Source organism: Sturnus vulgaris, chromosome 5, assembly GCF_052056855.1.
Source record: "Sturnus vulgaris isolate bStuVul1 chromosome 5, bStuVul1.hap1, whole genome shotgun sequence".
Taxonomy (NCBI): domain Eukaryota; kingdom Metazoa; phylum Chordata; class Aves; order Passeriformes; family Sturnidae; genus Sturnus; species Sturnus vulgaris.
The window spans coordinates 36,797,069-36,823,955 of NC_142247.1; the positions used below are offsets into that span (position 1 = coordinate 36,797,069).

The 26,887-nt window shown below is 38.7% G+C and overlaps 2 protein-coding genes and 1 long non-coding RNA gene across 3 annotated transcripts in view; 1 reads left to right on the forward strand and 2 right to left on the reverse strand.

The window, feature by feature from the left end:
* The window catches only part of ST7 (suppression of tumorigenicity 7), a 138,195-nt gene extending 136,047 nt beyond the window's left edge, over window positions 1-2,148 (reverse strand). Inside the window, exon 1 of the mRNA XM_014892151.2 lies at window positions 1,829-2,148. Coding sequence (XP_014747637.1) covers window positions 1,829-1,979 — 151 coding nt within the window. The 5' untranslated portion in view covers window positions 1,980-2,148. The remainder of the gene's footprint in view (window positions 1-1,828) is intronic.
* On the forward strand, window positions 1,391-26,505 carry LOC148223665 (uncharacterized). The gene is made up of 4 exons (XR_015803907.1): window positions 1,391-1,913; window positions 8,878-8,968; window positions 9,436-9,595; window positions 24,599-26,505. It is a non-coding gene; the product is annotated as an uncharacterized LOC148223665 (long non-coding RNA).
* The window catches only part of CAPZA2 (capping actin protein of muscle Z-line subunit alpha 2), a 30,992-nt gene continuing 19,862 nt past the window's right edge, over window positions 15,758-26,887 (reverse strand). The window contains exons 7-10 of the mRNA XM_014892150.2: window positions 25,169-25,247; window positions 21,594-21,665; window positions 18,956-19,018; window positions 15,758-18,068 (exon numbers count right to left, since the gene is read on the reverse strand). Coding sequence (XP_014747636.1) covers window positions 17,928-18,068; window positions 18,956-19,018; window positions 21,594-21,665; window positions 25,169-25,247 — 355 coding nt within the window. The 3' untranslated portion in view covers window positions 15,758-17,927. The remainder of the gene's footprint in view (window positions 18,069-18,955; window positions 19,019-21,593; window positions 21,666-25,168; window positions 25,248-26,887) is intronic.

Below are 26,887 nucleotides of genomic sequence, written 5' to 3' on the forward strand. Positions count from 1 at the left end.
TTTTCCACTATCTTCTCGAGCTTTTCCACTTCCTTTTAAAAATACACTAGGCATGGAAAAACAAAATCATACAGCAGCAGCAAGCACCAGGTCTTTGTGGCAGGTGCCCTCCCATACATGCCACACTAGTCCTTTGTATCAAAGCAACCCACTGTGGACTCCGTTTGATCCAAATCTCTAAAACCTTTCTAAATCACTATTTCATGAAGTACAAATTACACCTGTGGAACTGCAGTTTTTTAACTGGCTGACTAAGCCTGCCTCTGGTGGTACTGAAAACCAGTTTATTTGACCTTAACTCACCAACAGATCCAGCCTGTTCTGGGAAAATACCCAGTCATTGTTTTTAATCACCCTACTATTTCTTTATGTCACATTGAAATTTTAGTAGCAACATTTCCACATTCATTTTCGCATCACTGAAATAAATGTGACTGGTATCACATCATCAGTTGCCGTGGTACTTCATGATCGACCTTAAATTAATGGAAGTAGAATCCAACTGTCAGCTGGGAGGGGTTGCAGGGGTTGGAGGGGAAGACAATACACAATAAATGAAAATGTTTTAATTCATTCATAAAAACTTGGAAAAAACTAAACAAAAAATGATCATGTTATTACCAGCACTGATTTTTTAATAAATTCCATTTAGGAACAGATGACACACAAAGACCATACTGTGCCTATAGTTCTCCCTGCTAACTCACTTTCATGACTTTTCAGGCTCTCAGTTTCCTTTTCAGGCACTTTGGGACTTTCTTCAGCCTTTTTAAACTCCTCAAAGATTTCATTCCTCATTTTACTTGCATTTTGAGACATTTCAATAAACTGCAAGATGACACAGCTGGAGTAACATTTTAAATGAGAAAGTGCATCAAGAATTAGTTTATTCAAATGCAGGAAGAAATCAGAGGGGGTTGATTAGTTCTCAGAGGGACACCTGTGATTTTTTGCAATAGCATTCTGACATTTCTGTTTGACAAGCACGGCCTGCAATGGTTACCTGGGACGTACGCATTATATGAATCATTAAGAATCAAACAACAAAAATTACTTCCTCTTCTAATCAGTGTGCAGCAATGTCAAAAGAACCAAGATATTGTCCAAAGACATATTGTGAAAGTCTGACCAAAACTGCATTCAAAGTTTATAGTTTATAAATGCAATTTATAATTGCATTTATGCCTAAAGTGAAAGCTGCTGTATGATGAATTTTCTTTTTTTTTTAATTCTTCTTTCATGCTGGAATTGCCAGAGGCTTATCAAATGAGAACAGGCCAGAGGGACGGGTGAAAAACGCTCAGATAATGTTTAACTTCCCAGCAGCACGGATGCCACATGGTTTACATCTCATCTGCCCCAAAACTAATTTTGTCTTCTCCAGCGTGGGGGTGGCACGGTGAGGGGGCCAGAAATTACATTATCAAAGTAGATGGGTAGGAAAAATAAGCAATTTCAAGATAAAGCCATAACTGCCCAATCCAGACCGGCTAACAGTCCGTAAGTTACTGCTGATTCAGTACGAGCAGTGGCACACTACCTTAGCGAGCCTGAGCACCCAAAGCAAAGTCCATTGCAACAGCGATATTCTTCCGGCGAACTTGCACTCTTATTATTTATTACCATTCAGAAAAAGTAGCTGAGATCTAATTTTTATCAGAAACGCAGTTAAAGTTGTAATCCCGGTAAATAAAAACGCTTGAGCACAATAGGAACAGTACAAACAGCCTAAGGGAGCGCTCGAGCACGGAGGGGGCGGCGCTGGGCACTCCCCACGGGCAGCCCCGGCTGAGCCGCCCCCGGGCAGGGCACGGGGATCACAGCCTACCTGTGGTTAAATTGTCATTGATCTTCAGCGGCACCCTTAAGATGTAGACGAGGAAGAGCATGATGAAGAACCACAGCGTCCAGAGGTAAGTCCAGGACCAGACGATGCAAGACTTGAGCTGTTCCAAAAAGCCCGTCCCAGCTTCAGCCATGTTTTTTGGAGAGAAAAGAGAAAAAAAAAAAAAAGAGGGGGGGGGAACGGACGGACGGACGGAGAGTGGGGGGAAACCAACCCAAACGCTGCTCTCTGCTGCCACGAGCTCTCAGCGTGTGTTTGTGGGATGGTTCACCCCTCTGGCTGGCCGGGCCGCCTCTCTCTCCCCGCCCGCCGCTCGCACCGCCCGCCGGGCGCTGCGGGTGCCCCGGGGGCGCTGCCGGCCTTGCCCCCGCCCTCCGCCGCGCCCGCCGAGCCTCGGCGAGGCTGGCCCGCTAAAATGGACTCCTGCGAGCTACCTCGGCCGAGCGGCTGGGGACGTGCTGCGGTGCCAGAGCCGGACCTGCCCCCAGCCGCGGTCGGCCGCGCCCCGCGGCTCGGCCCCGGCGCTCGGCACCCCGGCCCTGCCCGCGCCCTCCCTGCCGCGGGAACGGCGGAGGCTAAGGGCACGGCGGAGGGTGAGGGGCACGGCGGAGGGTGCGGGAACGGCGGAGGGTGAGGGGCACGGCAGAGGGTGAGGGGCACGGCGGAGGGTGCGGGAACGGCGGCGGGCGGCCACAGCTGAGCCGGGGCACCGCGCGGCTGAAAGGCCGAGAACCTTCTCCCCCCACATCTTTAACGATCTTGAACTATGATTTCTGTCGGCATTTTCACCGCGCAACAGGACTTCAAGCCTATAAAGGGCTTAGGATGTTTTTTTTTGTTGTTGTTGACTCTTCTGAGCTTCTTCCTTGGATAATGAAACAAGTATAGAAGCGTGCGTGCGTGCGTGTGTTGGTGCCCAGCAGAGTCCTGAACTGCAAAACTCCTCCTTGGAAGATAACTGTATGGCGCAATAAATGTGTGGGAAGAGAGCCGTGTCTAGTTCCAACCCCCCTGCCAGGGGCGGGGAAGGCACCCACCAGATATGTGTCTCATTCAAATAGAGTCAGTAAAGCGTAAACTTCAAGTCATTAAATTGTACTTTTGAGAAATATATGTTGCTTCTTCTATGAATGAGGTATTTATTCATGAAACAAGATTTGACAGCAGAACGTGATAAAAATTCAGGTCGGTAAACACGTCCGATCCCTGTTTTTTTTGGTGTTGTCGCACAGCTTACAAACATTTAAGTAAATATGCACCACATACTGCCATTTGTTTGGATCTCTTTCCCTCTCTCCTGGGTTTCCACAGTCCGTATCCAGTGGGATAACACTCCAGCATCTTAAGAACCGGGTACTATTTACAAAGTGTTACTAAAAGAACAAAAAATCCTTGAAAATTTCTTAAACTGGTAGTAACCACTCCGACCTGAGATTTTCTAGTCTGCCAAAGAAATAGACATCACAGAGAAAAACATAGTAGCTTTCCTAGAATGTTTACAATACCCAAAGGCATTAAACCAAAATAAATCTGTAGCTGTACAAATTCATATTTCCTCATGGTAGCAAAGGCACAAAATTTGTTCTTCCAGACTACTGCGGGACTTGAAGCTGGATGAGGAAGACTGGCTGTGTATTCTGCATTTGATGGTGACAGGATCTTCTGATTAAGGGACCATGGTCTCCATATAAGAATATTCATGCAGGACTGACAGAAGTTTAATAATTCACAAAACTTTAAAAAATTAGAATATACTACATAAATTAATAGATTAACATAGATTAACTACATAAAAGGTCATTTATAGTTTAATTACGTACTATATTTCAAATGTTCAGCTTCCCCCTCCAGTTATAAAGGGAAGAAATTCCTAATACATTAGGTCGCATCTGAAAAACCTCAACCTTACTCAATCATGCAGTTATTTATAAAGCAAAATATTCCTCTCACATTTTCTCATGTATTAGCAAAAAGACTAAGGCAGTAGGCAATTTTTTACTTTTATAAATTTTCCTCTACATATTTAAATTTTCCGTATATTAGTGCTTATCTTAAAAAACTATGACCAATTTCTTTTATGTATGAAAGATAGAGATGGTGTATAGGACTTTTCCAAAGCTTCTTATTATAAACAACTTTTCATTCTGTTGTCTTTTATTGAAAGACAGGAGTGAATTGCGTTGGTTCCTCCTGCTTTGCTTTCTTTGTATCTCTTGTATTACTGGAAGATCAAAACACTATGAACTGTGCCCACTTAAAGCCCAGTTATTAATTTTATGCCTTCCTTCCTCTAAGCACCACTGCTTCTTCTTCCTCTGAAATTACAGAAGTTATTAATACTTTCTAGTAATGTTATGCATTTCACTTCCAGATCTCCAGTGTTTTTACAATGAGCAAAAGGTATTTAAATAATATGGATTTCTCGTTGGGTGCTATACAAAGAAAAATCCAACAAAAAAAACCAAACACAAGCAAACATAACAGCAAAAACAGTGGCACAAACCAAACAAAAAAAAAACAATCAAACAAACAAAAACACCAACACCCCCAAAACCCCCAAAAAACCAGCCCAACAAAAAACCCAAATAAACCCCCCAAAATCCTCAGGAAATAAAAAGCGTGTGTCCAAATCCAAATATTTGCATGAGGTGACAAGCAATTATGCACTGGATATTTTGACTCTTGACTAGCTTTTGTAATTTGACAAATTACATTTCTGCTGTTCATTTTAGGGAAGCACCTAAGCTGACACTCAAGGCAAGTTTGCTGTTCAGGCTCTGTTTAATACAAATTATCTCTTGTCTCTCAGTTCTGTTTGAATTAAATTCCAAGTAAATACAAAGCCTTGAAATACGCATTTCACAAGTCAGAAGCAAGTTGTTCAGTACTACTGTTCAGACACCATTTTGAGTGTCACCTGGCTTCAGGCACTCATTTGCTAAGTCAAAATATGTCACAATACAGCTGACGTGAATCACTGGACAAACATAATTTTGGAAATAGTGTTTTACCTTTCTGCTAAGATTTTCCACTCAATTATCGCATGTGTTTAGAGTTTTCTCACACAAGGCCTCAGCTCCCACCTCAAAATAATACCTGTAAGTGCAAACACTACTAATTTGTTCAGTTCAGAGTTCCTAATTTCTCATATGACTGTTGATGACTTTGCTAAATGAAATCAGGAAGCAGAAGCGATGACAGTTACTAAACATGAGGTACAGTGAAGTTTTGTTTCTTCTCAGAAGAAGACATTTTCTTGAGCTTGGGTCCTGGCAAATAAGAATAGATGGGACAACTGTGCAGCAAAAGTCCAGTTTGAAAATTTTGCCCACTCAATCTTTTTATGAGTCCAAAGTAGTCCAAGATCCAAAGTAGTCGGGTTTTTAATGTTTGGGTGTTTTAGTAAACCTTAAAATATCTTCTGTCTGATAATTTCAGAGATCAGAATGAGAGACCTTTTCTAGGCCCATAATGTGTTCTTGGAACCTGGCTATAAAATAAGATTGCATTGGGGTCTTGGCAGCCAAAAGACCAGGTACACTAGTGCCAAGGACATTCAGCAAGGGCATAAATGAGACCTACATGAGCTCCACATATATATGTGAACAGTGAGAAACATTGTCAACTTGGTTCTAAGGAGCCACACATCCCCCTGACCTTCAGCTGATGCCTCATTAGCAGCTGACTCCATTAAGCAGTTTTTTAATCTAGATGTATGTTGAACAACAACATACATACATATACATGCCTGTGTCCAGATGTGAATTTACGTCCATATAAATGCATACAGTGCACCTATGAAGCGTATCAGCTGCATATGAAACAATATCAGGGTTGAACTAGAGATGGCAGTATAAGCTGGATTCAGCAATGGTTGAGAAGCAGTGTGCCAATGTGAGTGGAAGCACTGGAGGAGAGTTCATGGGATCCCGTACACAGCACTTTTCAGACATACCAAAGTCTGCATAAAATGCCTTAATCACATACCAAAAATCTGTTTCCAACTTAAATACACACAGTACTTAGTCACAATCCAAAGAATTGAAAATATGCTAAGAAACACTGAAATAAAAAATTGTGCTTAATTTACAATTGATGTATTTTTATTAAAACAAAGATATTGCAAAAGTATACAACTAGAGACTTCTGAACAGTGTGTCCAGGCTGAAGTTTCTGTTCCCCATTCTAAAAGTGGGATATTACAGTATTACAGGAATAATCTTCAGCTTAAAGACAGTAATATTTAAAAACATGCCACCAGTACTAATGGGGAAAGGTCAAATATGCCTTGAGCACCACTTGTCAAAAATCTTCAAAAAATTGTCTCCATTATTAACAAAATGTTGTCCATGGCTGTGGGTACTCTTCCAGAAAAGTGGGTGCTGTATAATGTGTCAGGGTAGTTGCATGGGAAGGAGGAAAGCCTGCCTGAAAGTTGTTTTAAGATCTTTACTGACAAAAAATTCAACCAACCCACTGCATAATTGCAAGACAGGTAACAAAACCCAGGTTAGAACTGGCTCAGTTAAGAATCAGATGTGCAAAGAGAGAGCAAAGGAAGGTGTTGGTAAATAGCTAGTGCAACTCAGAGCAGAGTTTCAGTATTTTTGGGTAGTGTTCAAGATAATTCATAATCAGAAAGAAAACCCCAACCAAATTCCAAAAAGAACAAAAAAACCCAAAACAACAACAACAAAAAACAAGCAACCCCCTGCCCCCCAACAAACAAACAAAACACCCCCAAAAGCAAACAAAACAATCAAAAAATTCCAAACCTATTTTCTTCTGCTGCTTTTTTGCCTAATTCCTTTTTTCCCCTGAAAATGAGGTGGGAATTTCATCCTGAGTGTCAGCACACTTAGGCATGAAGGTGATGAAGTGCCCACCCCAAACACACACATTTGATAAAGTAAATTGTTTGGGGTTATTTTAAATCCATGGAAATATCCCCCAGGAGCACTTAGGTACTTTTGTGAAGTGGACACGCGCATTCACTGAGGTATTTTATTAAGCTTCTGTGTAAAAGGTGTTGGAGCAAGGCACGTCAGTATTTGTACAAGATGGTACGTGCTTAGGATTCATAAAGGAATCATGCGAGCTGCGAGCCTGGCCCCTGGTCAAAAGAGAGTCTGGCATCTGCATCCACACATGTTGTGTACGTCACAGGAGGCTGTGGGAGAAACAGGGAGACAGAGACAGATGGCAAAAAGCCCGGAGGGAACCAGCACTGGTTTCTCCCTCCCCTACTGAGGTTGAGGAAAAGGACAAAAGCTCTGCTCTCTGCTGCCCACATCCATGCCTTCGACTGAAATCAATCAGTAAATCAACTTTTTTTTTTTTTTTTTTTTTTTTTAAAGAGATGCATTTGTGGGAGATGTAGAAGACATGGCCTTTTTTACTGTTTGGTATCTTGACCTTCTTTTTTAAAGGAAAAATATGCTCAGCGTGATCTTCATTTTAGTGAGTATTGATATTATATTTAATGAAAAGACTTTTTAAAGTGAGAAAAAGGTCTCAACTCCCATCTGAAATCTGCAATTAGCAGAGTGTAGCTTATTTTTCCTCTAGAATTTGCAACAAGGTATCTTTACCTGCTATGTATTGGTAGAAGCACAGAAATCCACTGGCAGTTACATTTTACTTAATCTCCAGAAATTCAGAGGAAGGAAACAGAGCAGTCACAGTGCTGGATCATGTACAGGTAATTATTGCTGCTTGATGCTGGCAATGATTACAGAGGACAAGAACCGCTCTGCTGTAGGCAGGAAGGGATTGAGCAAGCCATGGAAGCAGGTAGCATGTAAATGGCATGTCATTTACTCATATGACAACTAGATTTGGCTCCCAAGCCACATCTTGTTAAACCTTTGCAAAATCAAGAACCAAGATATCCCTTCTCCTTGTGTGATGCAATTCTTTTCTCCTTTGCTTGCTTGTCTTGCCTCTCCACCCCCCATCCAGTATACCATTGCTGAGAAAACCTCCTGCATAGAGCCTCTTCTTACCTTCTCCACAGATAAAGGTCCCTATTAGCTTGTCTTTAAATTTAGGCTACAGACCAATTGTCTGTCTTACATGTTGGCTTCATCATATCCCACTTTCTTCCCCCCTTTGCTCTTCAGTTTTGCTTGATCTATTCTTGCTGGGTCATAGCCTTCTTTATTCTGCACTCAGCAGTCATTCTTCAGATCCAAATACCTTTCTCACAGCATCCTTTAATTCAGTCCATCCTGCCTACCCTTTTAGTAGTGATGCAATCACTGTACCATATTACATTTAAGAAAGCCTTGTCGATGACCCTGGTGTAGTCTGTTAAGGAGAAAGAGAGTTCTGGAAAGGAAAAATCATGATGGCCATTTCTCAAGTCTCCTGGCTGCAAAAGTGACATTTCAGAGCAAGCCTTTGTCTTTAAAATGTTTTTGTTAAGTTAGGAGGATCTGACAGACCCTGCAGCTTGTCTTAGGTCCTGTGCGGGCAGGTGATGGGTCCAGGAAAGAGAGAATGAAGCTTGCCAATAATACAGAGCCCAGGGTTGCCCAGCAACCTAAAACAAACTTAGTGTTAATTGTTGCATCCAATGGCGTATCTTGCATTGAAGTGGGATGCTGATACTCGTTACCTGAAATAATTTCAAGAAGAAATATCATGGAACATCATATCACAGAATTTGGGCTGGAAGGGTCCTTAAATATAATCTAGTTCCAACCCACTGTCCCTTCCACTAGATCAGGATGCTTAAAGCTCTCTTCAACTTGGGCTTGAACACTGCCAGGAAATGGGGCATCCACAACTTCTCTGGACAACCTCTTCCAGTGCCTCACCACCCTAACAGCAAAGAATTTCTTTCTAATATCTAATCTAATCACTAGTTTTATTGATTTCACAGTAGGCCTTCTTTCCCCTCTTAATCTCAATAGCTTTTCTCTTTTCTTCTACATTTTTCAAATAAAATGTGTACTCTTTGGCCAAACTCAGGCCTAGGTGAATTCTACATTATATCTATGCTTTTATATAAAAATTTTTTTGTTCAGCCTGCTTCTGTTTGTGAAGAACACAGAAGGGTATGGTGATGAAGTCACCTGTTTAAGAAGATTTTCTTCCTTCTCACACTTGCTGCTGTTGGTAAGTACTACATAAAATTACTTTCTCTGTTATAAATTACTGCTGGCTGGTAGCCTACTTACTATCTCTTACCATGCAGCTCTGAATTTACTACACAGCTGAGTGTGATTGGACAGCCTTAGCCAAGACTGGTGCAGATGCAGGAGTGAAGTGGGTGCCTACAACCCAGGAAACACTGGCATGTCTCACATATACCAGACCCACTTGTTGAGAACAAGGTGTGTTTGTATTCCAAGCACCACTGGATACCTGCAGTCCCATTATTCAGTACATATGCCTGGCCTCAGTTACTACCCATTCCTGAAATCTGCAGTAGATACAGTATTACTCATTCCCTGATGGTTTCTTTCATGACACTTGCCACTACAGTATGACATGTGATGTCATACTACACTACACATGACACTATGATACTACAGTATTATAGACTGTGTATGGACTTTGTCCATATTCTCCTTTGCAAACAGAAAGCTGTGATGGAGAAGGAAGAACAATACATGTAGCCACTAACATGGGATCTCCGGCATCATTGGATACTTGTAACATCATATTTGTTAAACTCGTTTGACATCAGATTGAAAGATCAAGTGCTTCTAGAAATCTGAGCTTCTCTGGGCTTAGATACAGGTAAGTAATTCTCAGAGTGGCCTTCAATTCCTTCCCTTCTCAATACACCCTGCCCTTCCCATATATCATCCCTTAGAAACAAGACTTATTTTCATTCCTGCTTCTGCTATTCAGCCATTTGCCTTCAGAAAGGAAGAAAATACATTCTTTGGCTTCCTCCATTGCTTTTACTAGAGATATCTGTGTATTTTTCTTGCCCTCTCCCCCCCATAAAATTAGCTGGTAGGCCTTTTCTATCATGAGATACAGACTATTCCCCAAGTCTTTATCTTTTCTATTTTACACTTTTATATTCTTCACTTGAGATTGGAAATCCTTTAGGAATGCCTGTCCTACAGGCTATCCCAGGTCTGCTCTGGCTGATTTGTTTCAATGGCATACCTTCCTCTTGGTTGTTCCAACTGAAATTTTTCTGTTCTGGTCTTGGTACCTGACAAACACACATCTGATGGATGCTAATTTACATTTGACTCCAGTTTGGGCTTGCTTCACTTTCTGTTTAGACACCATCAGTGCAGGTAAAGAAGCCAGTTTGTCTTCATGCTGCTGACTGAATCAGTTGCTCTGCATGGCAGCAGGGAAGAGGAACAAGATGAAAACCCTGGTGGGCAAGCAGGGAGCTTCACCCATATGCTTCTGCTTTGTTCTGCTCAGCATTTTTTAACCTTGCTGGTAAGGCACAAATAGCTGTATTGAAGGGGCTTTTCCCTACATCTAAAAACTAGGAGAGATTCTGAAAAGGAATATAGTAATGAAAGTATAGAAAAAGATATAATAATGGCTGCTGCTCACCTTCCGTGGTGATCACCACAGGACTGCCAGATGATTGTAGCAAACCCATCAGCTGCATTGAAAACCCACTGTTACAGATGACCTTGGAACCTCTTTTACTCGGGTATGTTACTTTGTTGGTAACTTTCATTATTCCTAGAACAATAATCCTTGACTGTGAGATTTCCCAGATTGTATCTGCTAGTGCCCTGTTTCTCAATGCTGTCATCACCTGTGTTTTGACACTAGGCACTGGGTTACCATTCTCTCTCAGCAGGTACAACCTGGGTAGCAACTTTACTATGTCCAAAAGGACCTTACCAGGAGGGTGAAGTATCAGGTAGCTGGATTTATTCCTTGGGAAATTATATACTGGCACACTTCCCCCCTTCGTCATTTACATTCAGGTGGAGTAACTCTGGCTACATCAACTACTGGTAGGACTGCAAGGCACACTGTTTCCAGCTGAAAGAGCTAAGGAAAGGTAGACAAATTCTTAAAGAGAAGATGATGGCCCACTAAGTTTAGCAATGAACTGGGAAAAGACATGTACTGATTTACAAATTCTGTTGCACCCAGAGAATCAGTCATGCAGAAACCTTTTCCTTCCAGCAAAGCCTTGGAACAGGAGCAGCACTTCAATTCTTCGTGAGCATATGGCACTTTTTTTCATAGCAGCATCTCTAGCCTTTTGCAGTTGAGCCAGCTCCGGGCACCAAGGACAGCTGAAGAACCTTTCATACTCAGTACATGCCTACAGGAACTTTAAACAGGCCCTTGAATGACTCACACTTTTGTTATACTTTAAAAGCAATTCTGGGTAGCTTGGTGGAGGAGATCTGTCCCTACACATATTGAGACATATGGAAAGTGCTTGCATGGATGTTACACCAGCTACCATTCCGTTTTCACCAGGTGAGATGCACTTCAGAGCTTGTCAGCTGATTGATCTTTAATTCCTTTTCCTTTAGGAAAGCATCATATTAAGTGCTTCCTAGCACAAAACAGGGTGGTGCATTTCCACTCCTCAGTTTTAACTGACAACAGTACCTACTGAAAAACAAATTGCCTGTTGTTGGCACAATATTGTAGATAACAAGGATTCAATTCATTGCCCTGGAAAAGTTTGCAGCAGCCCATCTTTTCATGCTAAGATGCTCTCAGTTCAGAATCCATGTGCTGGCTGGTCCACATTATTAGGATATAGATGGTCTCGTTTTTTGTACACTTTTTGTCAGTAGGGAAAGATAACATCAGGCACACATACCTAGCAGTGGCTGGTTGGTTAGTTTTATCTCCTTAGTTTAGCATGGGTTTAAAAATTCCTGATAGCTGATGAAAATAATACTAGAGAATATTATTACAATCAAGATCAGATTGTAGCAAAAGGAAATCCAAGTACCAGCCTAACATCATGACAGCCTGCAGTATCATCAGGGCTGAAATGAACAATATACAGAGAAAAACAAGCATCTTGAGATAAGCAGAGACCAAAAAGTAGGACGTAAGCAAATTATTTAGAGTATTGGATTTCATGTAGAGATTGGAATTGCAGTATTCAGTCTTTAATCAGACAGCTACAGTCTGGAGATGCTCTTCAAATACATAAAATATGTTGCAAAGAGAATGGGAAAAAGCCTTTTTTTAATGCCCACAGCTAAGATAAAAAAAGTCAAGATCTGGCAGATGGTAGATTTATCTTTTCCTATTATCTACCTTAATACTAGTAAGACCAAAACCTACAAGAACTTGGAGAGGAAGGATAATCTTTAGCAATTTATTTCAGAGCAGACAAATCTGTCCTATCACATACAGTCGAGATGCGGCTGATGGTATCACACTGGGAAAAAAAACCCCAAGATAAGCTTTACATTCCATTCAAAGATTTCGAACACCACTATTTTTCAGAAACCTTCCAACTTAAAATAGAAACCTTCCAACTTAATATTCAGCTTTGGAATCTGTAATCAAAACTGCTTTTTGGCTAATTGTTTTTGCTACCTATTGTTCCTGTTGTTACAGTGAAGTTAAAGACTTGCAAAGCTCACCAGTTTTACAGCATCTGAGAGCTAGTTTGACAATCACATCACATCAAAGGAAAGAATAAAGCAGATTTTTCTTCCTGCTACTTAGTTTAAAACTGCTAATGGCTCCTGAAAGCTCCAATTTCTAGTCCAGTGTGCATGCAGATATTAACCTTAAGTGTCACATCAAAGTTGAAAATGTATATATTTTTAAAATCTGTTCCTGTTTTGAATATTGATTTATTTAGTAATTACCTTGCTTCTTTTCCAAGTCTGTTTCCCTAATTTCCAAATTATGTGGAAGTTATTACTGCATGGTTAGACCCAGGTCACTGTCCAAATAGCAGGTTATTAACAGAAGAGCCAGCAGGGCATTTGGGGCAGCAGCCTTAGTTGTGCCTGGGTTAAGACAGATGTGGCAGGACAGGGAGAACAGCTCAATCAACACTTGCACCACGTGTGCCCAGACAGGTGGGCAGCAGAGGCTGCAGCTCACAGGCACTGTACAGTGCAGACTTTGGCCGTGGGTGCTGTGCCACAGCTCCCGTGCTCCTGGAGCACAACTTTAATTGAACTGACCCTTTCCTCAGAGCTGCAGCATCAGGCTCCCTGTCACAGGCTGAGCAGGAATTGTGGTTGAATGGAAACACACGGCACCTTTCTTCCTTAAAGAAAATCATAATTGATTGCAGCCTTGTACCTTTTATTGTCTTACTGACATATCTTGTTACAACTGGGTGTGCTGCCTCACCTGGGAAAAGACAGCATGACAGCATTTCATGACAGCATTCCAAATCCCAGGCTAATCTGTAGGCCCTTTGCTGCACAGTTCAATCTTCTAGTGCCTTCACAGCACAGTAACAAATTGAATGTTTTTGCCTTTGGGCATTTAGCTTTTAGTACCCAGCCTCTGCAACAGATGTAACACCACCACCCACGGAAGCCAGCACACCAGGCAGGGAGGCTGCTCGAGCAGGCACAAAGAAGGACTTTCCATCCACAGCAGCCCTAGAGAATGAAGAGTAAGTATTTTTCCTGCACTCAAGAGCTTGTGGCTGTAATTTTCAGTTAGGTTCATAAACACTTCATCTGCAAAAGAGGAGATAGCCTAATTTTCTTTTAGCCAGTTACAAGAACATTAGCTCCAGGGAAGCCGAGTCCTTTCTTTACCTCAGGAGACTAAAACTCAGTTCCCTGTGTTTGAAGAAAGTACCCTAGGTTCCAGATACACCACAAGCACACTGCTGCACTGTAACTGACAAGGCCTCTTGGGGGCACTTTTACTTCTTAAGAAAGAGAAAGTGAACGTGATTTTCAGAGCCCCTCTTCACAATGCTACTTGTATTCACAGTGGTGTGGCAAAGCTGCAGCTCAGCCTTCTATATAATTATTTTAAAGTAAATTCTGAAATAATCTCGAAGGGTAACTCAAAATGAGTTGCATACTGGGAAGCTACTTATTAAAGGAATATCTCTCATTTCTTTCACTGATGCCTAAGACAGCTGTACTCAGTGTACACTTGAAATTGAAATTAAGCACATTTAAAGGCAAAACTGAAATTACTACAAATCATTATGGGCATATGGAGGTATCCTCCCAAACCATCCAACCAACTACACTATACCTACCTTAGTAGGTATATTTACAACCCATAAGCTGGAAGTTGTTTCTAATCTGACCTTATTTCAAACTGCAGCTAGTCAGGCAAAAAACTCTCTACATGCTCCTCTTGACTGAAAAGGAACAAATCTGACAGATTTGCCCCTGCACAACTTTATCGATTTGCAAAGAAAAGATACACAGCAAAGTCTAAATGTATCCTTTAAGAAAATGATTAGCACTCTGATCCTTTTTTCTGATGAGAACATGGCTAACATCATGCTGAGCAATACCTGTTACAGGTAAGCAAGTCACAGTAGCAGAGAAAATATTGCCAATAAGAGAACCTACCAAGTATTAAACATTTGTTTCCACAGAAGGAATAAAGTGCATATTCACAGTTCCTTTCTTCTTTTAGCTGTAAAAGAAAAACTGTCTTTTTTTGGTTAAAATCTGATGCAAATTTTCCCCTTACAAAAAGAGTTCAGAGTTGACACTGTCACACAAAAATTGACACTTCAAGGTTATGAACAAACTAAGTTTAATCTAAACCTAGTTTACAATTGCATCAGATGAAGAACAGTTTCAGTCTTTCCAGTCAACAAATGCAGCAGAAGCTATGTCTGTGTCAGCAAATAATTCAGTAGGGTAGGAGTGAATCCACAGAATTGAACAGGTGATGAAACTTCTATACCTACAGTATTTACAGTCTGGAAATGTGAAGGCTCAGTCTTGTCTGAAGCTCCAGACATCCCCCAACACACAGGCAGGTTTCAAGCTGCCTGAAAGAGACCACTGCTATGGACCAGGTCACCATTCGGAGCTGCAGGGCACCTGGTGCACACCCAGAGGCCAGGTCCCTGTTGTGAGTTCTCCAAAAGGAAGTGAGCTCAAGAGCACCAAAATGGCTTTGACAGCCAAACCAGGCTGTGGGACATGGGGATGAGAGAGAGATTTCCAAACTGCACCAACTACATTGCTGCCACTGATGTGGCTGGAGATGTCCCCTAAAGAGAACATATCTCATAGGATGTTCAGCCTCACACAATGCTTTTAAACCCTGGCTGAATCACCATTTCCTAATGAACTGCACTGCAGTGTCCCCAGTGGAACCAGATGGCAGAATTGTTATCAGCATGTAGAGCAGTAAGCAGCAGTAGTGATGTAATCAAAAGTGCAATGATTTTAAAGTTTCATTCTACCCACAGTATGAATTTTAAGACAGACATACAAAAACAGGCTGCTCAGAAGAACCTGAAAGCAGAACTGCCACTCCTGTTGCAGATGTTCACAAAGAACAGCTGCTTACTTGCAGAAGTTAAGAATTCCTTCATATAAAGGGGCACTAAGATACATAAGATGCAATACACTTCAAAAACACAAGCATTTTACAAGTCCATTTTACAAGCCATAATGTCTATTACATCAAGATTCAACAATACAAAGCTTGTCTTTATATTTAAAAATAGAATATAAACAAATAGTAGTTCACATTAAGACAATTGCCACAGCAAAATTTCTCAGAGAAAGTGCTTTACCTACAAAAAATACCCTAAAGCCTACAAAGCAAGCTCTAAAATTCTTCAACTTAGAAGCAGTAGGGACAGAAACAAAAAAAAGTGCAAGTGATATCCAAAACTTTGCTAGAAATCAAGAACTCCAAATGTGCCATGTACCTCAGCTGACAGTCAGGTCAGCTTCATCTGGGGAATCATTACCCCTAAATATGATACAGCACACCATTTTTAAAAAGTAACAGAATAGTTGATTTACTTAAAAATGGCTTTATTGAAGCTATAACTTAATAAATTTGATATTCAAGCTGTAAAGTTGTCTCACAGACTAAAAATTAACACACAAGAAAAAAACATAAGTAATCAGACCTACTTATGTTATCCAACTGGTAGAATTGAACCTGAAGGAAGCAATTCTTTCAAGATAAGGAATTAAGACCATCACAGGACTGGATAAACAGAGAGGGAAATACAGCAATAGAGTACTTCACAGTAAAATACCTCTTTCTTAGGAATATATTTAAAACTAGCTCTTTATTTCAGGTAAGAAAAAATAGCATTCTGACTTTCAGTCAGTGCTGATTCTGCTCATTTGCAACATTCTAAACAGCTAGAAAAGTTATTTGCACCGTTGTTGCCCACTAACAATTCCCCTAACTGTCCATTCACTGCCTTTTTTTACCTTGTTCTTAAATATGTTAGAAGAAATTCTTCAGTAGGGTTTGAATTTAGATCTTAGTTTAAGACTGATGAACTGACTTGACAGTGACTCAGCATTTGTTATTAGCTCATAAAAGCTGCGTGTGAGCTAATTTGAAAAGAACAACATGGTTCAGGAGCTGGACTACAAAGACAATTGAGAGGGCAACTATTCAGGAAGACTGGTAGAACAAATCCCACTCCTCTACTATACAGTTTAGTACTGTGAAGTAGCAGCAGTTTCAAGAACTTCTATACCTCTGTATAAGAGGAAGAACAGAATATTGGGGTATTGCTATTAAAATTCAAACAACAAACTACTTCATATGTACATTTTTATACTCAGTACAAGTCTAGACTCTCTTGCTATGCTGTAACTTGAATGTTTAAGGAAATTAGATCATGCTGTAAACAACGACATAAAACATTTCTGTACGCTTTACTGGTTTATGAGTGTGTATAAACACCTGTCTCCAAAAAAATAAAAAAGCCATTGAATTTTTCCATCATGAGCATATAAGTAGGTAGCATATTGTAAAACAAATTTTTATCAAAAAATGAAATCTATGCATTTCATGAAAGTGTTATACCGCATTTGTAACAAAGTCTGTGTTTTTAGATACCTGACATCATTTTCAAAATGAGATATATCAGACAGGGAAAGAATTCTCCAGACTTTTGGTCTTGGAATTTCTTCTATCCTCTGTAGCCAATATGAAGCTAAAATATACCTGTTTTAGGTAGACTTCCATATGCAGATGTTTTTTAAATGTAGATGAAAACGATAATCATATTACAATCTCTAAATACACAAGTTTGTGGTTGTTTTAAGCAAAATTTTAAAAACATTTAGAAACACCAAAAATAGGCTATATCAGGAAGCAATCTGATACTCAAATAAATAGAAAATTTGCGTTTTAATGTCACATTGAATTTTAGTACATTTCAATCCAAGAAAAAATAAACAGACATAGTAATGAGTACAGGATTATATATATTACAATATGCCTTGTTTAATACATTTGTAGCTTTATGATAAAAAATCCTGAAGGGCAGATGGAGTTTGAGCTCATAATTGTCAGAACAAAGCATTAAATGCATTTCTGGAGTAAGTATTTTTCTTTAATTTCAAAACCTTAAAACAGCATTAGACCTTGGCCTTTTCTTTAAAAAAAATAATTAGTTACCATGGGGCTAGCAAGTATGTCTTCTAGGTTTAAATGATACAGAAAACACTTTTCCCAATTTTACATACAATGAAAGGACAGATGATTTCAAAAACAGCACCTATGGCTAACTCCACGTTGACCTTGACCTAGAAATGGATGTTACTGATCTCCAGAAGGAATCCAGCAAATTTTGCAAGTTGTCCATTTCACATGAAATCAAGAGGAAGGGTTATCATATGCAAAAATATTTTTTCCAACTGTTCTTAATGTGTAATTGAAAACTAAAGGCATGGTCTCTTCATTATAAAAAAATAAAGGTACCACGGAAACTCTAAAGGAAGATATTCAGCTATAGTGAAGTTGCAACCCTCTGAAAGGAAGGAAAAAGAAAAGAAGTCAATTAGCTAAGCTTTGTGCTCTAACCAAACTACTTACAGTGATTTTCAATGGCAGAAGCCCATGCTGACTGGGTGATTTGACAGTTCCAAATATTTTTTGTTATAATTTTTATTTGTATACAAGGACACTAAAATGATCCAGTCATGCAATGTTCACTTTAAGCATTCTGCATCTCTTTTCCAATCTTATAGCTAAGGATCTTGTTCCAGTCAATCTTGGTGCGGGTCACTGGCAACTGTCGACGTAAGGCCTTGAAAGTAGTGTCCGACATAGTCTGATAGTTCTCACTGATAGCAGTCTGTCAAACACAAAGTCACACAAAACAAAGACATGTCAACTAGCATGCCACATAAACATTCAGTGACTCGGTGGCCTGCTACTCCCTAAACAGGCTTAAAATAAAACATGCTGAATTGAAATAATATTTAATGAACAAAAGCTGCTAGATACAGATTGAGACTGTGTGAAGAAAAGTAGTGAGACATGTAATAAACCTGGCCATAGCCAAGGTGTTTCAGCGAACCACACTGTGGTTAATCAGCAGCATGAATAAAATGCTGATCAGTTAGCTCATACATCATTAATTCCAGGCAGAAAAGTCTTCCACTGTTTTTCCTGTGGGGATGCTAAAGTCAGTCCACAACATTGTTTGAACTTGAATATAATGCATACTATAGATACTTCAGTATTTTTTATTAAAGAGCATTTCTTTCAAACTGACAGAACACAGTGTCTGAAATTTACCTTATGTTCAAGGCCTGAATTAACATGTATCCACTTCTGCAGAGGCTATCTAGAACAGTTACACTTTTCTAACTTTGAAATGATTAATTGAAAGAGGTAATGCCTATAGTCATATTTAACAAAGCTGTCTAACAGAGTAGCCTCTGAACAGAATCTGTACAAAACTTTCACTTAGGGAATGCACTAATGCTTTATTCACATCAGAACTGCTGATACTTAATCATGCAAGGAACTTTTCTGCTCTCAAAAATTACTTCTGTTGTAATGTTAGGCAGGTGAGCACAATCACCAGAAGGTATGAAAAAGCAAGACAGAGTTAGCAGCACGTAATCTATTAATATGGAACTGCATTATCTTGCTGGTTATAGAATACTAGCTTTGGTTAAGTATATGGTAATGCTATAAATATGAGTAAGAATACAGTATTTGGTTTCAACATACCTGATATTCATTTTCTGCAGCCTCTACAATTTTTATAAATTCCTTCGCTGTCTGGGCTTCATTCTAGGAAAAAAGCATTTGAATTAAGTCTGATGTACAGCATAATTCTAGGACCAGTTGGATTATGTTTTTCCTATAGTTTTAAGTGATATCGGTTATATTTGATGAGAACACTTGACCGTTCAGTGGCTAAACCAAAACCAAACATTCATCCAAAAGGTCTATCACATGTGATGATGATGATGATGTTAGAAAAAAATCAAACTGTAACAAGCATAAAGAGTGCCATGAAGCTCATTAACATATTTTGATTAAGAATTCTATGGTATGATAAAAAGATATATGGAACAGATCAGCATTTGGGAAAATGACAGTGCCTATCCAAGTATCTAAAAACATGCAAAGTACAGATAACATTATGAATGCTACATTTCCAGTACAAATTCAAGAAAACTTCAAGAACATCAGCTAACCCGGAAGTTACAGCAGAATATAACCAAGAAACCAAACCAGATTTGTTTACCACTAAACATTCTGAATCTGGAGACTGAGCTGAGGAAAACACATAGACTTTACATATCTGGTATTCCAAAACTGTCCCCAAAAACATCTTGCAAAAACGAGGGTGCAAATTTCATCATAACTGATTAGGATGAAGTCAGAAAAGAAACTGTTTAAGGATGCAAGTGCGTGGGGTTTTTTTAATAAAATATGCCCCATCAGTCAATCTGGAGGTATATTTGCTGAAGTGCTTAAAAGAAGTCTCCAGCAGGAAGTGAGGGTTCATGAATTTCCAAATTTCCAATTAGCATTGGAGACATTCCTAAGAGTGCTTTTGCAGAAGCTGTTGAAAATTAGAAGTGTTTTTGTCCCATATAATCCCTCAATCCTGCAAAGGCAAGGACTTGGAGAAAACTCCAACAGCTTCAGTCATAACTGGTTTGAAGTTTCAGTGAAACTGCACCTAACAGCTGGGAAAGTGCTCTTGGACACTGCAAGAGACATCAAGGAGGAGGCAGAGAGCAAGGTGAACAAATGAACACATTCAAAGGTTTGGACTTTTCAGTGAACTGGGGAAATGCTTTCCAAGGTTCTGCTAATGAAAGGAAAAAATCAGAGGTATGAGGTCTTACTTGTTTCAGAGGAAAACAAGGGATAAGAAAATAACCTTCAGCAAAATTTTTCACAGCTCTAGCAACAATAGAATTCTTCATTTATTTCTGTTGTGCCTGTTAATGGTTTTAAAATGGGTTCTCTGACAAACAACAAAAAAAGAGGAGTCATTGAGGCTGTTTTCAATCTGCCTACCATTTCTTCTATGTGAAATAAGAACTTGTACAGCCTCTGCCCTCTATGAAGCTCACAGCCAAGGTTAAAAATTGGTAACCAGCAACATACTTGCTTTTGTTTTAGCTAAATTATGTAAACAATGTTTTCCTACTCATCAGTCTGCTGCTGCTTTACTGAATTGCAAAACAGGATTAAGTTTCTTCCCAACAGTAAGTGAAGCAAAACCTATTGACAGGAGAACTGCATCCACATAGCCTTCCCTGAAGCAACTCTTTTTTGAATGAAAGACTAAATAGATCCCTTTGCTCTGGGGAGTCAGAAGTAATTTTGTATCTACAGCTCCAGAAGTGTTATCAGTTGGCAGACATTCCCCCATTTTTTATGGTGCTATTGCAACTAAAAAGCCAACAAGCCTTGCTTTATATTAACAAACAATGTTCTGTATTGATGAATTGAGCGATTGAGCCAAATTGGCCACTACTAGTCGTTATCATTAAAATACTTCTACTGTTCACTTTCACAATTTCTCTTTGCCAGCTTAACTTCGGTGTCTTAAATTTTATTAAAAAACACTCAGACAGAAAATCTTGCGGTTTATAAAAGCCATTATAGACATTATTTCAGAAGTAGTAGCTGTTCATGGTGGAACATTATCAATCCTTAAAAGATACATATGGTACTATTTCCAAACAATTTTTATTTCTATTGTTTGCTCCTCATTACTGTAATAATCCACTTGGCAAGAAGTTGAAAAAAAATAATACTTTAAATAAGAAGTGTGTTATGATTGTCAAGTTGAACCCTCTGTGAAAGGGCTTTTTGTACAGAACAAGACAGTGACAGCACCAGTTACAGACTGAGAAAATGAAGGGAGAAAACCCACTACTGCTTCTCAGTTGGTACCATTTGTTTACTGCTTTAGCATACTGGTTTTCTTCTAGTAAGCAAAGGAGGCAATCTCCTAGAGATTGTACTACTAAAGTCAGTTGTTTTAACTCAAACCTCCTTCATATTAAAAATTAATTCTATGGGTAATTCTGCAGACCAAAGTTTAAATACAACAGAAGTGCAGGAGGACTGGTAACAAGCTAATTAAAGCTTTAAAATTAATGTAGCTTATATAAGCCACATGCAAGCATACATTATTTTTTTAACCTTTTTTTTTTATCACTAGCTACATGCTAGGTAGAAGAAGTAAATACTACCTATAAAATAGCTGTAAATTTGAACATCACTTCCCATACATGTAGAAGAACAAACTTCTCAAAAGCTTTTTTTAAGCTTGCTTCTATTTTTGAATTAAAAAGTCACTTCAATATACCCACTAAGGTCTTTAAAAGTCACTTACAGACACTGTTAGAGAATCTTGTATGTCTTTATGGCTCACCAGCTGAACATTACCATCTTCATAATAGTGAACCTACAGAAAATTAAACAAAGAACCTCGTATTAAGTTTTACAGATAACATGCAGGAAAATCAAAGTGTTGTGTTATTTATCATAGTAAGAAACCTATACAAATCAGTCAAAACCACATACAGAATGTTACAGAAAAAAGCAAATAGGAAAACCAAATTAATGTAGAATTTACTATTTTTGAGGGGGAATACTGAAAATGCTAGTCTAGAAACAATTTGTGTTGATGTGCCTTAAGTAGTATTTCAAGCAAAGAAGTTCAGGTTTTGGTTAACATCGTGAAGATGACAACACCTTATTTATGTGACCTTAGTAGAAACTCTTGAAATGAATAGACTAGTCTATTCTAAATGGTGAAGATGTATTTTAAAATTAGAATGAGTTTTGGGAAGGTTTCAGGATACTGTGAAGTTTTTCTGCTTCCCCAAATTGTCCCTATTTTCTAGGGACAGTGCAACATTAAGCTCCCCTTTCTAGCTCTTGGTTTGATATGTTCCTCTATTAGATATATCCCATAACAAAAGCTAGTCTTTATCTAGACAAAGCAGTTTCCAAGGTCAGATAACAAAGCTGAATGAAATTATTTATTCTTGAAATGCTGTATCTACAGAACAGCTTCCTGGATTATTTTGCAGGAGAATACTAAAACTCTACCCAAGCTAACTTTAGTACTTTTAAATACAGTTGGGACAGATAAGAATACATTTAGTTCCTAACAAAACTGTTGGAAAACTTAAAAATCAGGAAGCATATATAAAAGGACATGTGATCATTAACAATAATTGATATAGAAATGATGCAGGTCATTGACATTTAAATAAGCATCTTTTAACATTTTTTACAAATTTGATAAAGTCAAGATAGTCAACATAACTGATGTTATGAGAAAGTGAAACATTTGTGTCTTACCCTATTAGGCAACATAACATAATTTTATGATTAATACAAAATAGTATAATTTCCTATGCATTATGATCAAATGTTCAAAAGACCCTCAACTTTATAAGTAACAGAAAAAACCTGACACAAAGTAAGACAGCTGTAATACCACACAAAGGAAAGGTTTCCTATATGAGTAAAACATCATTTCCTGTGATTCATCTTAAATGACTATTTTGCTTATTGTCAAATACTTGTTTCAGAAAAAAAAGATATCAACCTAACCACAAAAGAAATTTCTTTTCAAATCAAACATTGCTGGGTAAAACCTCTGCCAGTCTTTTTCAATTCATTTCCTAAAAGATGAGAAGTGCTTACTCAGTGCACAATTCTAAGAAGTCCCAATGAAGCAGCAGAACCCAAAGAAATATAAGTGTTCCCCCTTGTCCATCACATTTCACTGCAGAGAGCCCAAATCTCCCTTATTCTCTGAGGCCAACACCAGCACAAACATCTTATCTGTATAACTGAGTCATACTCTTGGCAAATACTCAGACCTAAAAGCTTAAGAGAGATGGAGAGTCAAATCTAATTCTAGGATGTGTTATATCTTAAACAAAATATGAGAAGGAACTGTTCTGTACTATACCTCACTGCTGACATCCTTCTAGAATGCTAGGTCTGGGTTCAGAAGACTACAAGAAGGAGGATGTTTATGAACAGAACCTCTTGGAAAGGTTAACTAAGGAGGGATGAGAATAACAAATTATCTAAGAGATAAAATTAGCAACCAGTACACTTATAATTGTTTTCCATGCACAGTTGGAGCACATTAAATGCCACAGGGACTTAGTTTTAGTAAAAGGCTCTGCTGTTGCTTTTCCCCTTACATATCATTTAAAAAAAATTAAACAGAAGAGATTGTGACAATTGAGTTTCTCCTACACCAGAATTAATAGCATTTAGGAAAAAAGGAAGAAATTGCGTAAATTATCTTAAAAATACTGAAGACACCTGAAGATAGCAGGTGATACTGCAATTTTCCCCAAATTATTAATAGAAGGTCTTATCAGAAATGGAGCAATAGTGTATTACTGTCAAAGATTTTGCAAACAACAGTGAAATTTCAGTACTCTAAAATTATACTAATGCTGTAGAGACTTCATTTTCTAGAAAAATATTTTGCTCCTTAAAAAATTAAAGTGCTTTTTTTGTTTGTTTGTTTTGAGAGGTGAAGAGGGAGCACTCGCACATACAGTGAAGAAATTGTACACGATTTCTAAAAATTTAAAACTGTGTTCAAAATTCCTTGGTGAAACAAGTAGTTTCTACACAAGCAAAAAAGTAGAATTTTTCATCACTCTCTAGAACATAGACTTTAATGAATATAAATAATGTCTTGATTAATTATGTGAAATAGTACTAAAAGACAAAATCATCTGGTGCCCAAATGGAAAAGCTGATTAGAACATGAATGAATTCCTCATTCAGACTATTTTTTGGCTGCTGCCCTAACCTTTCCAAGAATTAGGTGGACACCTGCTTCCTTGCTCTGGAAAACGCTTAAGATGTTTAACCAAAAGTGTGTGCTGTGGAGAAAATGCCTGCTTTGCTGGAAGTTGAATTTAAATGACAAAGTCTTGAGAAGCCTAGAAGTTACTTAAGGTGCTGCTTATCGTGACTGTTGTGATTTGACAACATAGTAATGGCTGTTCACATTTTGACTATCATTGCAAATGTTGGCAGCAGCATGGGAAAGCAGATTCAGGGTCCCCTTGCTTCAACATAGCTACCACATCCTAAAATAACATCCTAGCCTCAGGCTGGAAAAACATTCCTTTCCATCTTCCTTCTGCAGTCATCACTGAGCAGTAAGGACAAGCAAAACTCATGAGGGCACAAAAACAGCAAGAAAAAGAAACCTGACTCTGTCTTGTTAAAAAAAAAAAAAATCAACTGAAAAAAAAAAGGGTACTACACAGAAAGTCAGACTGTTTCTAGTCCCTGATCCCAGAACTGTTTCAATAAACTGCTGCAATGTATGTGTACACATTCCAGGGAACCAGTCCAGGAAGTTGAGTTGCTCTGCCCACCACATGACAGACTTCCTTTCATCTCAAGACTTCTGCCTGCTTGGAATTCCTCCTTTCTGAATGCTCTAAAGCCAACAGGAAAGCCAAATTCTGAATGAAGAAGACACAAATTCAAGTATTTCTGATGGTGGAATTGGTGAAACCAAAGATTTCCACCTTTCTGAACAATACAATAACATTAAAAATAAAAACATTATCAGTTAAAATGGAAAAAAACCCTCTATTTCAGAACGGGCCTACTCTCAGGAAAGGCTTGTCTCACTGTGAATTCAACAGGAAACCAAAGAGGTATATGCCTAGCTGAGGTGAATACACATTCTCAAGTCCTCTGAATCATTATATTAAACACATATTTTATGTTTTTAAGGATTAGATAAATATGCAAATTAAGTCACTAACACTTAAGTGAATGACCATTGCTGCCTTGCTTAATGGGTCCCCATTTTCCCCTTAACATATTTGATACACTGGCCTGAGTCTCCCTTGATAATGACTGGAGACTTTATGGCTCAGGACACAGTTTGAATAAGCATACCTGAATTTTCAAGATGCCAGCCACTTGAGTGGTTGAAGGGGTGATTGTAAACTTCCATTCTGACCTCCAACGGCCATTCCTTAAAAAAAAAACCAGTAAAACAGAAAATGGATGTCACCCCACTGGTTATGAAAAAATCAAACCCCAACATACAAAGTTGTAAAAGGAAACCAGAGAATGAAATTTGCAGTGCAACTACACATGCAGAAAATCTTCCCCTAAGGATTCAGCCCCATAATCAGTCAAGAACGGAACAGGTCAGTTTCCCATAATATTTAACCTCACTTTTCGATGTGGAGATTTATTATTAAGGCCCTTTTAACAGGAGGACTTAACTTCAGAAAATACCTAAAGCCTCCAGTGTTTTTTCTCTCTTGCAGTATTAGTTAGGGACACACAGTCAGTATTTTGTTTCTAGGCCCTGGATGACTTGCTAGATCAGCCAAAGTCACACTTCACCTCAGGCTATCAAAAACTTGAATGGAAGGAACATTAAAGTAGCAAGACTTTCAGCTGGCCTTAACCAGGCCTTTCAGCTCTTCTAGGATTTCCCTTCCAGGATGATTATTTCCTTCCAGTTTCCTTCCACAAATTCAGAATCCTTGCCAAAATGCCTAAAGGGTGTTTCAAATGCATGGAAAATAGCATGGGGAGAGCATGGAGCAGTTTCACCTGATTTCTTTCCTGTAAACTAGACATTTTATTATTTAGCTATGAGGTTAGTGGATTAGAAAGTTAGTACTATAGAGCTGAATTTAGAATGCACTGCAGGAGTCCATTATTTGTCTTGTGTTTGCATTTAAAGAAGGAAAGAAAAATGATACTATGTGTTCCAATCCTGCTAATGTTAGGTGCAGATTCTACTGCATTCAACCAGGGGAGAGAAAGACAAAATATTAAAATTAAGAGCTACTAATGAATCTATATAATGACACATCTTAGACAGTAACAATGGTAACTCAACTATAAAGCCCTTGATTATTATTTCAGACAATATCCAAATTATCACTGAAAATATAGACAGACAATGAAAGGGTTGCCCAACTTATTGACACTACTACTATATAGCCTCATAGACTGACCCACTGATTATGCAACGTTTTGGATTATACCTTAGGTACAATTCTAGTTTTTGAATGCCAGGGATTCAAGGGCTAGCTAAGAGATTTGGTTTGCTTCTCAGCAACTCTGTGGTCCCTTGAAGTTACATGACCACACTGTTTCCACTCTGGGATATCGTTTTTGTCCTTAAGTTGCTATTAAAAAAAATTAAAGTTCAGAAGGAATTTTCTGTAGGAAATGCTCTAAGATAAAAACAACAAAATTTCTTTATTTAACTTGGCTGACTTAGAATGTTTTGTAAGAGATTAACTTTCCTCTTCTTTCTTTAATAAGCCATCTATCCTACTACATTGATAGTATTTCAAATAATCACAAAGTATTTTTCTTTGGTACATATAGGTTTTCCATCACCCAATAAACTTACTCTCATAGTAGGCTGAGAGATTTCCAAATGCCTAAAAAAACCTTGACCTTCAGAGTAAGTATTGGCTGTGGCTTGGGCAGGATATCCAGCCATACAGCTGGGTAATCGAGGAATCTGGTTAACTTGGAATCCATTCCTCCATCTCTAAATCTCCTAAACCAACATGCATTTATTACAACTTGCTAAGAACAAGAATTAGAGCCTGGCTACCCCTGAAAAATACTTAAAAACAT